Source organism: Manacus vitellinus, unplaced genomic scaffold (genome assembly GCF_001715985.3).
Source record: "Manacus vitellinus isolate BGI_N305 unplaced genomic scaffold, ASM171598v3 scaffold_1_pilon, whole genome shotgun sequence".
NCBI lineage: Eukaryota > Metazoa > Chordata > Aves > Passeriformes > Pipridae > Manacus > Manacus vitellinus.
This window is the reverse complement of record NW_021939396.1, coordinates 15,183,200-15,197,009: the sequence shown is the minus strand read 5'-3', so window position 1 is coordinate 15,197,009 and position 13,810 is coordinate 15,183,200. Positions and strand designations below refer to the sequence as shown.

Here is a 13,810-nt window from a genome sequence, read left to right as displayed (position 1 = left end):
TGGACAAAATTTCCTATGACCCTTCTCCATTTTTCTAAGATATATTTTGCCTGTTCTTAGTGCTCAAAATGTTTGATGTAACATGCTGCTCTCATGTGTATTGCATACCTGCAGGGTGATGGATTTACAACATGGTATAAAGGCTACAAACATGTGAAAATGTGGGATGCTTTCAAAATGCATAGTGCCATCCTGGAATAAGGATCAAATGACTACTCTACGAATAATGAGGGTGAACCCAACACATTCTTGTTCATACCATCAACTGAGGTGGAACCTAGGACATATTGATCCCACAGCTAATTCAGTCTCAGGGAGAGAGAAATCTTGAGAAAAACAGATCCTTGCACAACACATATGACCAGGTTTCCAGGATTTATAAGGAAGCATTGATTAAGTTGATTAAGAAAATTTGTATATACAGGGATGAATGAAAGGAAAGGGATGATATATCCTCTGTAGTGGAACGATATGACCGACTCATCAATTCAGGTTATTTTCAGGAATACATGATTGTGTGGGTAACAGGGTACCCATTAATACAACCTGCTTGGATTTTATTTTTTTAAACTCATTTGGTACTCTACAGAGGGTCTTGAATAATAAACCTTGAAAAATGACTAATTAACAAAAGAAAGATTTATTTACAGCTATTTAACACATGATTTTAAGAAAAACATTGTTTCAAGAAGTTCCTAAATCACTGACTGCAGAAGCTATGTCTACACAAGGGGGAAGGGCATCATCCCAGTGTGTTCTATTCTTTTCCTAAGCAACTGTTATTGCCACTATCAGACACTGAACACCAAACATAAACATTTTCTGATCCAAAATGACTTTTCTAAATAATGTTCACATGTTACTGCAATACCATACTACATCATCACCAAAACTTTACAAAATTATTTTTTCCTCTGTGAAATTTATATAACTTAGAGGTAAATTACCTTTAGTTTATATAATTTAAAGTTTATTCTATATGAATATTAATTTAAACATACTGTTTCTCTATAAAAGACTGTAAGTTATTTGTCTAAGCCCTTTCTAAACATACTACTAATATTTTGAAACTTTATTAACAGAGTTTGTAAGCTTGGATTTGGTAAAAAAAGCCAGTAAGTGCAACATTATGACAATACTTGAAGTTAAAATATAATTATCTTCTTACAAAATGAAAAAGAGAATCTACTGTGACATTCACGAACAGTGTGTTTAAAGCTACTGACCAATCAGTATATTGATACTATTCATTTAAAACTAAATGTTTTCTCATGTTTTTTATTTGAGCTTCCAACCTTCATGAATTATGCACTTTTTTAAAAAATGAGAAATAGCTTCACAAAACCCCTACAGGGAAATTATGATTGCTGTAAATTTGTAATGAATAAAGTCTGCTTAATAAATTTTCCTTAGCTGTCCTACAAAGAACAGTAAACAAATTAAGTCCACAATATAAAAAAATGAATGGAAACACATCACATCCACTGAAAAGTTCATCAGGTATGTCACTGTGGTGGGCTGACCCAGGCTGGACACCAGAAGTCCACCAAAGCTTCTCTATCATTCTCCTTCTCAGCTGGACAGGGGAAAGAAAGCATAATAAAAGGCTCATGGGTTGAGATATGGACAGGGAGAGATCATTCACCAGTTTCCATCATAGGTAAAACAGATGTGCCTTGGGGAAATTAAATCAGTAAAATCAGAGTAGGAATAATAAGAAGGAAAAAAAAATCTTAAATACACCTCCCCAGTTTTACTCATGATTTTCTCCACCTTCTTTATCCAGAGCAGAGCATGACAGGGAATGGGGACTGACGTCAGTTCATCACACATTGTATCTGCCACTCTTTTCTCCTCAGGCGGAGGACTCCTCACACTCTTCCCGTGCTCCAGTATGATCCTCCCCAACTTCCCCAAAGTGAGTCTTTCCCATGGACTGAAGTTTGTAATAAACTGGTTCAGCATGGGTCCCTTCCACAGGGCACAGTCCTTCAGGAACAGACTGCTCCAATGTGAGTCATGCACGGGGTCACAGTTCCTGCCAGAAGCCTTTGGGCTTCCCAGCCTCCTTTGAGCATCAACATCTGCTCCAGCATGGGGTCTTCCTCAAGCAGCAGGTGGATATCTGCTCCACCATGAACCTTCAGAGGTTGCAGGGAGACAGCCTGCTTCACTATGATCTACATCATGTGCTGCAGGGAAGTCCCTGCTGTGGTGTCTGCAGCAGATTTATATATGAAAAAATTATAATTTGGCTAAAATCAGAAATAGATAGTCTAGACAATACTTCAATTTATTATTGAAGACTCTATGTTTCCCTTACATTTTAGGAAAATATAACAGGAAATACTTTTAAATACCCAAGAATACAGTATCAGTAAGAAAGAAGTGAGGTGAGTTATTTTGCTTTAAAAAAAGTAATCATATCATATTTCAAATTCACATGTGATAGCAGAGTACTTTAGATGCCCTATTACTTTGTATGAACTTGACAGTGGTAGGTCAATTATTAGAACACTACACAAAGATTTTTTTAGAAGTCCACTCTTACCCAGTAAGAACAGAGCTGAAATCTTTGGACTTTTTGTTTTATCATGCTACAAGTTAAGTACATTTGCCCAACAATATTTGAGACACTGTTACACTCTCAAAACACCTTTCAATTAAGGCACATGTAAACAATAAAAATTTTGCATAATGTGTTCCTTGTAAAGAAAATGTGATCTTTATTCAGACTTGTCATAGGTTGAGATTGTCAAACTGCCACAAGACTACATCCGTAGTTCTCTGAGTAAAGGCTCTAAGCACATATTTTATGACAACCATTATTTTCTATCACTTTCCAATCCATCCACCAAAAATACATTAGTTAATTCAAAACATATTAACGTTTCAAATTCAATTAATCTAACACCTTTGCTGGGTTTTTTGTTTTGTTTTAGGCTTGTTTGTTTGTGGTTTTTTTCTATCATAACTAAGCTCTCCAAATATATAGGAGGGAAAATTGTCAACTTGTTTTCCAGCAAGAGCATATTTAAGCTGGTAATGGGGAACAGAAGATATAGAGGTAATGTCTTCATCTAGGAAAGTGTGATATTATATACTGTCCATCCTCACCAGCTCTTATCTGGAGAGTGCTCTAAGCACCTCTTTCAGAGACTGTTCTGGGAAGGAGGTTCTAACACTTCTTCTATACTACTTAACTAGTGTTTTAATAATTCTCTTAATATTTCAGACTGGAGTACATACTCGAATCCAGGTTACCTATGTCAAAGCAGCCTAGAGAATCAATCTAGTTTTCTGCTCAGTGATTAGTAAATATTCCACTAAAAGTGACCAACAGCAAAATATGTAAAACATTCCAACCAGAGCATCCTAGAGGCACTGGAAACTCTTACATGTTCAGATATTCTCAGAAGATTTAACTCTGAACTTCTATATGCTGGATATCCCATAATGACATTGCTATTTCTTTCACTAACTAATGTCTCAAACCCCAACTTTTCACTTAGGTAAAAAGGAACATTTCACTAGATCTTACCTAATTTTTGTTGTTGTTGAGAAAAAATGGTGAAAATAATTTCCTCAAACTAATAATTTTCTTTCTGTTTCACTTCCAAAGTACAAAAAATGCCTTAGTTCAGCTCAAGTTACCAAACATCAGAATAAGCAACAAGACGACAAGAACCCTGAAGGGCATCAACAGAATTTTTTTCCACTACTTAAATGAAAATGGCCTACCAAGATTTTCTTACAGAAAAGACTTGGTATATCTGAAATACTGTAACAACTGACTGGAAGACTACAGAAAATTAAACTTCATAAAGAATTTCAAGTCTTGTCTCATGGATAACTCCAACCAATCTACTTGATGTATATTCTGGTTCATTGTTTTACTTTGAATCAAAAAGTAGGGATATTTTGTTACACAGCAGATGGGTAGAAGAAAAAAAATTTGAGGGTTTTTTTAAATCAATAAGTGTAATAGTCACGTAAAGAACCAAAGTTTCTAAGAAATTATTTTATAATAATACTTATTATCCAGATCAACCAATAAGTTTTTAGTAATTTTTATAAATTATGTACTTTTTTTTTCCAAAATTAAAGAGCCTGGTTTTAGATTAGAGAAAGTCTAAGGGGATATAAAGTTTACCGTTCTAAATCTAATTAACAAATTGTTGTTAATTAAGCTTTCCAAATCTGTTTTTCCTAACATATGGGGGGGGATACTTTCCCATAATTGAACATATCAATCTAATTTAGGGAATATAAATGACAGGCTAAAAAAAGAATATGCTTCCAGTCTGCTTCTCTACATGAGCAATTATTAAATTAGCTTTGTAAATTTTTATGTTTTGTAAACAGATAATGGGAATTTCCATATATAAAGTAATCTTATTATATCATTTGAATATAGCCAAAGCCTTTTGCAAAACAAGAAATGAAATCATTGTATGAAGCTCATGACTGAATACATAAAACACATTCAAGAAAAATCAAATGCCTATTTAGCTATTCAAGTGATTAATAACGTCTGTATGTCATTGGTATCCATGGGCAGGATAAGCTCGTTAGCCTTCTGGCAGTCATCCTAGGAGAAGGACAACTCTAATCCCAAACCTGGGCAGATGAAGCTCGCTTAGCCCTGTAAGGCCATCCATCTAAGAGAAGGATACTCTAATTAAACCTACATCCTGAGGACCTTGCTGCCACCGGCAGATGAACCTTTAGGATTAAAGGGTGGGTCAGTTCCACAATACTGTGTCTCACCTAAAAAACCCATTGTGCAGGCTCGAAGGCCTTACCTGCATTTGCAAAGCCCTGTAGCGACGGGACCAACGAGCTTGTAACAAACGTGGGTAGAGCCCTCCCCAAATCTTCGTTCGCGAAGCCCACCCATGAATTAATGTCATTGGTAATATCTCACTAATTATTACAAATTATTTTTTAAAAATTATTCTAGCTGACAACTAGTTCAAAAGATTTCAGTTTAAGAGCTAGAAAAACTCACTGGCAATTAAGTAATATTCTAATAGAGGTAATTAACTATGTAGGTAGAAGTATGAATTAAATCAAATTGTAAAACACTGTTTGCTAAAGCTTAGAATTAGTCTATAGACTTCCACTACACCCTAAAGTAATAAAAAATATTTTACTTATAAGCATCAGTTATAGAAACCAAGACTGATTGCTTTCAAAACAATGTAATTATCTAATTTGGGATATTTTCTTGTGATAAAATCAAAAATAATTCTGTTTATTTGGTCTATGCTATGTTTGAAGTAGGGTTAATATCGATATTAAAAAAACAAGACTCTACTGAATTTAATGTGTCTAGAGAACCACCTGTTGTATCACCTGTTGTTCACACACCTGTCTGTTGTGCAGAACCCCCATACTGCTTTATGAGCCAGTTAAGAGCTTAAGATTTTACTGGAGATCATAACTGCTATTTATGGGTTTGTATACATCCTCTTTTTTTGTGAATCAATAGCATAACTAAACCAATAAAACAAACACAAGGATTTGTCATATTGACATGTCTCTTGAGTAGAGTGGTTCTGTGTTACCACAAAACTACCACACCAGAAAACCAAAGAATGTACGATTTATTTTTTCTACTTAAGTGAATTTGATCTTGAAACTGGATATCTACTATTTTATTTGTTGGACTTGTTTTACATTATCTACATAATGCATCTACACTAAGATCAAGAACTGGAGCAGTCAGAATAACAAAAATTTTATTATTACTGTTAAACCAACCAACAAACAAACAGTTATAAATACTCCTTAAAGGTAGTATATTTGGAGTAAAACCAAACCCAAAGAGTACTGTGACTACTCAGCCACAGTTCAGGATGGAAATTTCTAGGTAAGTGTATCTCCAACCACACTCAGGGCAAATTATTTAGTGCTGTGTACAGTTCTCTGCACAGAAAATCCTCCAGAAAGAATCTGTGACCAACAGGTGTGGCCAGTTCTAAATCCCCCCAGCTCTGTGTTGAAAAGGCCACCATGCCATTCACTTTCTGACATTATGAAATTCTCTGTAGGCTTCACCAATCCTTACCAGAGCAACAGTCCATTCCATTCTATTTCTAAATATGTACATTTTAAATACAATAATGGTTAGAACAGTTAGATCTACAATGAGGTGAATGAGTCTACAGTGCCTTTCATCTTGATGCTAAATGGTTGGACTACATTTGGAAATAATTTTACAGCTGAAATTGGAATATCAACAATTATGCCATGGTAAAAATCATTAATGTGTTTTTTTTTGTTTTGTTTCTTTTTTTTTTTTTTAATCAGCAAGACTACCTATTGACAAAAGGAAAAGTAACAAAAAGTTGTACTTCCACATTTCACCATATTTTTTTTACCACATTAAAATTGCAACATTTGACTTACCCTATTGTAGGTGGTTCAGAACCTTCTACTTCCAAATAATCATATTTTTCTTCCATTTGGAAATCTGTAAATATGAGTGAGATAGTATCACCAGGTTCTGCAACAATTGTCCATGTGCAATCTGCATTATTATGATATTCATTAGGAAAGTTGGGGCTCGAGATGATTCCACTGGATCCTCTCATAGTTCCTCCACAAGCATCCTCAGCTGTTAAAAAATCAAATAATTATAAATATGATTAAAATCACTCCTTAAAATTTATACTTTCTTGCTGAGGATAGAATTTTATTGCCTTTTAGGTGAACAATTGCTTAAGATTTTGTAACATGTTTGACTTGGAATGTAGCTGCAAGTTTAAGGTGTTAAAGAAGTAATTGCTTCATGTTTCAATTATTTAAGAATTATAATACTTTTGCCAGCACATATTTTTATAATCTAGTACTTAGTAGTAGATTATAAACCTTGATTAGTATTGTTTCACTCACTTTACAATAGCCTGCAAAAATTTCATTATTTCCTCTTTAACCAAAAATGTTTTCATAAAGCAAGTTGCGTTTAATCCCTATCATATGCAGTCTGACATGTAATGTGCAGCAGTCACATTATACTGAGAAAAGAATCATGAGAATCTTATCCATCTTATGCTAATTATATTGTTATATTTTATTTTAGTGAGCATTCTCCAATTATCTTTTTCCAGTTTTCAAACAGCTGATCAGTTTTCAAAACAAAGTCATTCATGAGTGATTTCTTAATGTCAGATGCAAGACACTTTTGCAAATAAAATGTTTACATCAGAGTCATTTTAATGGGTACAAGTTTTAATAAATCAAATATTTCAACTTTGACCATAGGAATACATTCCCTACAGTTTGTGAATAATCATGAAATTATTTTACCAATCATCACAACCAATTATTTTTTTTGTGAGGGTGACTCTTGACACAAGAATGCTCTATTTTTTAGCATACATGATGTGACTTTTGGGAATGGTCCTGGGCAGGGTCAGGAGTTGGACTCAATGACACTGTCCCTTTCAACTCAGCATATTTTTTGAAACAATCTTATACTCAATAAACTAGGCAAACATTGGATTTATAAAATTTATAAAATCAGTTCTAATAGAACTAATTCTACGAGAAAACAATTCTCAAATGACTGATGTTATGTATCTTCTTTATTAATTGTGTGTATGCCTAATAACTCAAAAATTGTTTTTGAGGATCTTATGGTAAATTTTCTTCTGTGAGCTAATAAAATTGTTCAGCACTGTAGTGCTACTACTTTCAAAAATGGAAATACCTTTCAAATAACTTACATGGAAATATTGCATTGCTTATTCAGTTTATTAGCCAAATGTTTGAAGCATACTTGAAAAGTAGTTCTTTTTCTGCTTAATTAGAGTGCTAACATGAATAAAACTTGCCCTAGAGTCTGAAAACCCAGTCAATACTCATGAAAAATTAATGATAAAGATAGAAAAAACCCTTTAAGAAGTAAAGCATCACAGAAAAAAAAACTTTAAAGAATTCTGACACATATAATGGTTCACTTCTAACAGAAAGGAAAAAATTCCTGACTGTAAGAAATCTCTTAATTGCAGCAGTTTAGGAGTTTAAAATACTAGGTTTTGTCTCTAAAAAATTCTGCTAAATTATGCCATGGACAGATAGAAAAGCAAAGTAAAAACATATCTTAGATTTAATCTTACTAATTAGCCAGTGCACTTTGAATCCACTAAATACAACAAAACTGAGAAACGTCATCGCATCACAGGTTCTGGTCCTTTACTGTGAAAGGAATAAAAAACCCAAAAATAATAATAGTAATAACAGTACTGTTTTCGTGCATTAAGGACATTCAGAAAAATAATTTTAAATTGCCGGTTAACAGCAGTAAAATGTCCATTAAAAGAATGGGTAACATACTTGTTCAAAGATTTTGAAGGAACCGTATATTGATTTTTAAATATTGATTGGAATGTTTTATCAAGTACTGATTTTAAAAAGTTCTTACAGGTAAAATTTCATAGCTAAATTCTTGAAGCTTGTGCAAACTGGAAAGACAAATAGTTGCATGTGAATAGCTTTTCAGCTCATGTAATAGGTTAAAAGCAGAACATCAGGAGTGTCATGAAAGACTAAACACTTTGGAACAGCTTTCTCAGACTCAAAAATAGAAGTTCTTTTGAAAAATACTGTACTACAGAACTCATCTTTTGTTTTTCAAAACTCAGTTACAGAGTAACCTATCTTAGTTCCTAGCAATATAAAAAACTACTTACTAACAATGTTGCTATATTCTACCACTTAAAAAATTAGTGTGCCAGCACTAACTTAACCACAAGCAATGTCAATGACCGTGTCAATCTGCTATTTTGAGCCACATCTGAGATTTTTGCCACATCTGAGATTTTTGCTACTAACAGTAAAATGGCCCAAACAATCATCATGTATTTTGTTCTGATTCATGCAGAAAATCTGCTACAAATACAATATTAACTACATTTATATAGCACACTATAGTCAAGCGCACACTAGATATCATCTTAGCCTCTGTAATGCAAGGACTAGACCAATAAATAACAGAATTACTGTGCTGTGGTCCTATTTTCCTCCACTTAGAATATAATTTGCTTGTGATTTAATTGGTTCCAGATCAGATTCCCATAGGTAAAAACTCCCATCTGGGACAAGGCTTACAAATATTAATCCCCATGCAAATATTTGGTATTTTAAATTGTGAAGACATTGTAAAAAAAGATTTGTTCTTCAGCTAAATTGTCACACTGTCAACAGCAATTCTACCACTGACTTAATGCATAGTGCACAAGACGCTGACAAATAAAAGAAAATGTAGTAATTGTTTCTGTGAAATCCGCACAGAAAGAGCACCTGCATTTCTATCACGTTGAAATAGCATATATGCTTAGATGCCAGCTATGAAATTTTACAAACAAAAAACAAACTGGCGAGGGAACATTTAGGAAGACTAACAGTGGCTGATCCCCATCAATGTGCAACAAGCCCAATAAGGATAGGTAAACAAGGAAGAAAGAGAGGAAAGATAATCTTTGCAGTGATTTTGGTACAGAGCCCTGAGAATCGCTTTCCCTGCCTTTCCATAACTTTCTGAATTAACTCTGTCAAACCACCAAGGTAGGAATCCTCGAAGATATTTAAGTGTCTAACCCCCTTTTTCCCAAAGGGACAGGTAAACCCATTTGTAGGACTGTCTTTGCCCAAGGACCTGGGTGTACTTGATGGGTAATGCAGGAGGATGAGGAGACCTGGTGCGTGCCTCAAGAAGATTTAACCTTGGGGGGAAAAATCTTGGGGTATTAATATTGGGGGGAAAATAATTCATGGTGTAAATTGTATGTTGCAGGAAGTGAAGTAGTAGGAATACAAGAACTGATGGAGAGCGAATTTTGTGAGGAGCAAGGAGAGTGCAAGTGACCTGGGCTGGGCTGATGTTGGTGCCCAATGATTGAGAGTGCTGCTTCTCTTGTCCTGACCACCCATCCTGACAAAATGGAGCCCAAAACATGGCCTGTTTTTGAACATCTGGAGGGGTGGAAGAAGTCCATGAAATGGGAAAATAATATCTACATGTGAAAGGACAGGGGACACTAGTTAATGAAAACTTATTAATCTGTATGTTGGGTATAAGGATCCTTTAAGGTTGTAGTATACGTTGTATGTGTATGTGTTTTATGTTCTCAGACCTAATACACACTAAAATCACTGAAATAAAATGTAGTATGTAAACAGCAGTTAAGCACATAAATGCTTTGAAAGAATTGTGTGTGTCCCTGTCCTTTTAATTTCCAGTTATCAAATATGAAGTAAAACATTCACAGGAATGGTGAGAAGACAACACGTCAGTTAAGGTTTGATAGAATCTGACATTTTTTGTTCAACTACAAATACATAGCTAATACTGATGATATTTTTTTAAAAATCTACTTTTAAAATTCATACTCTATATTTTCAAATAAATGTATAGTGGGAAATTTCATCCAACAACAGTCTTGCAAATGTGATATGAAGGCATAAATGCAAAAAATACACATACTGCCAAGTTGTCACTTTTCCCAACATACTTCTCTGATCTTAACCATATGCTGAAAGGGGAAGATTTTTCAGAGTGATATGCAAGTGGGGACTTGACATAGAAAAGCTTTGCAAGATATTATGAATTCAAATGAAGATCTATGTTTGAATATGCATGAGGGCTTTTATGCAGAGGGAGTATCACTGATATAATGAGTGGTGATTACGAGAGTAATGTTTTGGTGTTGATTTTTATTTTTTCTTTCTGTGGGCATAGATTGTTTTTATTTATGTACATAGATGCCTACAGCTTTTCTCTTTCTCTTTTTTTTTTTTTTACACAATGTTATGGCCAAATGCCAATTAAAAGAAATAATGTGAAATGTTTAGATGTTCAAATAATTTCTGGTGAAAATTAATTTAATAACATTTTTCACAACAATTTTTGAAAATACATTTCTCTAGTTAAGACTTATTTAATTTTCTGCTTTTTCTTGTAGGTTTCAGTGATATTCACAATAATGTTACATAAATACTGAATTGTAAATTTCAATAAGATAAATGATCAAAGACAGGCAATGTTATCAGGGATTTGTAGGCCATGCAAATTCATGGCTTCCATTAAGAATTCAATGAGATTGCATGGTAGATCAAGTTTCAATTTGGCACACAATATATGGCATCATCTTATCTATCTAGATATTTATAGTGAACAGAACAGTTAAACTTAAGTGCTTAACTCATCACAGAGTAATAGACATCTGATATCTATTCTTGAAAATACTGCAAGAAAAAAGAGTACAGCAACTTTCCAAGTTTAAACAATGATCTTTAATACAGCCAACAGAAGTTCTGAGCAAGCTGAGCCACTTTTTAAGAAACCCATCATGGAAAGCCAAGACGAATTGCAGTAATTCTCTACACCTTGATCTCAGTCACACAACCTCTGTGAAATTCTTGGCACACTTCACATTGTAGTTCAGGTACAATCCCAGACATACTGTTGTCTGCTCTTTCAAATTTTATACATTTTTATTTCAGAAAAATTATCTGAGCAATTTAAAGTAATCAGCAACCTAACACCCCTTTTTAAGCATTTTACAGTTCTCTTAATTATTACTCTTAAATATACCCATTAATAACTACCTTTCATATATGGATCATGAAAACAGTCCATTCTTTGAGAAACTCGAGTACTCTTACAAAGAATGTAATATAGGCAAACACATAACACAATTTACTGATTCCATTAGTATGGAGAAAAACAATTTTACCTGTTTCTACATAACAAACACGTGTGTGTGTGTCTGCACAAACTCTATGTATAGATTTTCATTTGTGGCTCAAATATAGGTATCTAAATTTTAGGATTTCTGATGGACAACTGAAGAAAACAGAGACCCTAGAAATGTCATTCTCTACTCCATCACCCTGTTTTTATAATACACTAAAAATAAATTAACCACTTAAATGCATAAAATAATTATGTGGATAGTGAAATGCAACGCTAAGTATTTTTAGATGTTTCTAAATGGAAGCTATTGCTTTTTATATCTTACTGAAAAAGCTCATGATTATTTGATGCAATAAAGAAGGGAAACTGAAATTAGTTTTGAGATAAAAATCCTGGATGTTTTTTCCAAAACCACAATCCTGTAGTCTCAATTCTGACAGAAAAAAAAAAAAATTGCAATAAAATTCTACCAGTGTTTTCTAAATAAGATTTTTTTAAAATTACCTTCATTCTCGAAAGGGTAAAGAGAATGAGTTTATCTTCTCCAAGCAGTAGCTTAGCATAGTAAAGCAAACATTGTCAGTTAAAAAGGCAGCACACTATCTTATCTATAACGCAACTTATAAAAACATTTATGAACCAGAAGGTAGTTTCTTTTCCAAGAACATTGTCTCTTTTTGCTACTTCAGAAAGTTTGCCAGAGGTTAGGTCTAAACAACAAATAATAAATCTCATCCAAATAGTAGCCCCACTGAAGACTGTTTAGGGAAGGGCATTTATGTTTTCAATATGCGCTCCTTATGAATGTTTTCAAATATGCTTATAACAATTATATAGAAATAATTACTGGGTTGGTTTATTGCTTTTCGTTTTTTTTTATTTTTTTTGGATGAAGTTCAGAATTATCTTAACTTAAATATTATTACTACAGAAGCATTTTATGCTTAATATTTCCGTCTGTATGTTTATATACTCAGATTTTTTTTTACAGAGCACAGCATTGAGAAGCAGCTTCATAACACTTTTTCAGCTTAATTTTCCACAAGTCTGAATTTGCTGCTTTATCCATCAGCAACTTTCACAAATTTCCAATGTCACACTTGGTCAGTGTTTAATCCAATACGCTCCAGCTATGCAATTTTCTGCACATCCTATACTGCTTTCATAAAAAACAGCTTAGATTTTGTTTCTTATTAAGTTTCTTCATTGGCTATGCTACAGACAAGCAGTAGAATGGAAACCATACAGCCTGAAGTGGAAAGCCCCTTAAAAAGTTAAACTTAATTTTAAAGTCTGTAGTATAATAGTCTGATTATGAAAATTGCAAACGAACACAGTTCTAGATTGCATAGTCACAAAAATATCTTTCAGAAGCTCCAGAGGCAATGTCAGTTCCCTCAGCTCTCACCTTTGCACGAACAACACTTACTCCTTTTTTTTCCTGCCCATCTCTCTTGGACAGTCTGTATATGTCTATTGCAGGACTCCAACAGTGCCAACTGCTTTGCTGTGGTTCTGTGATATTAAAAATATCATTGATCTGCAACTGAATATGAATTTACAATTCATATGCTTCCCATGCTACACGTGTTTGTGTACAGGCACTGGAAAGCTGTCTCTGGTCACCTCACTTCCTCAAAAAGAGTGCAAGAAAATCCCTCATCACTCTGTCCTGTGCATAATCTGCCTGATCCTGTTCCTTGATTAACCTGCAAGCTTTGGTCACCAATCACAAAACCCCCAGTCTAAAGACTTCTCACTAGGTTAGCAAGATCTTTTCCTACTAAATAAAAACTAGCTCTCCAACTTAGTCTCAATAATGCTCAGAGTCAACAAATAAAAGAATGGGTCTGTACAGTATAGAGAACAGTATATGTAGTATAATGCATATTATATTTATTTTCATTTAATATTCTGATACATTCTAAGAAGTCCAAATATTACAAAAGATATAGATATAAATAGTATCTGAGAAACATTTTAAATATTGACTTTTTCTACAAACCTGCAGTAATAAAAAATGTCAGCCTCTTCTCATAATTTATTCATAAGAATCACCTTACGGCTTCCAGAAATTGAAATATAAAGATTGTAAAACATCCATCA

General features: G+C 33.7%; 1 protein-coding gene across 1 annotated transcript in view; it reads right to left on the bottom strand.

The window, feature by feature from the left end:
- CSMD3 (CUB and Sushi multiple domains 3) overlaps nt 1–13,810 on the bottom strand; it is a 604,389-nt gene that overhangs the window by 412,834 nt on the left and 177,745 nt on the right. Inside the window, exon 5 of the mRNA XM_008929222.3 lies at nt 6,415–6,622. Within this exon, the coding sequence (XP_008927470.2) occupies nt 6,415–6,622 (208 nt within the window). The remainder of the gene's footprint in view (nt 1–6,414; nt 6,623–13,810) is intronic.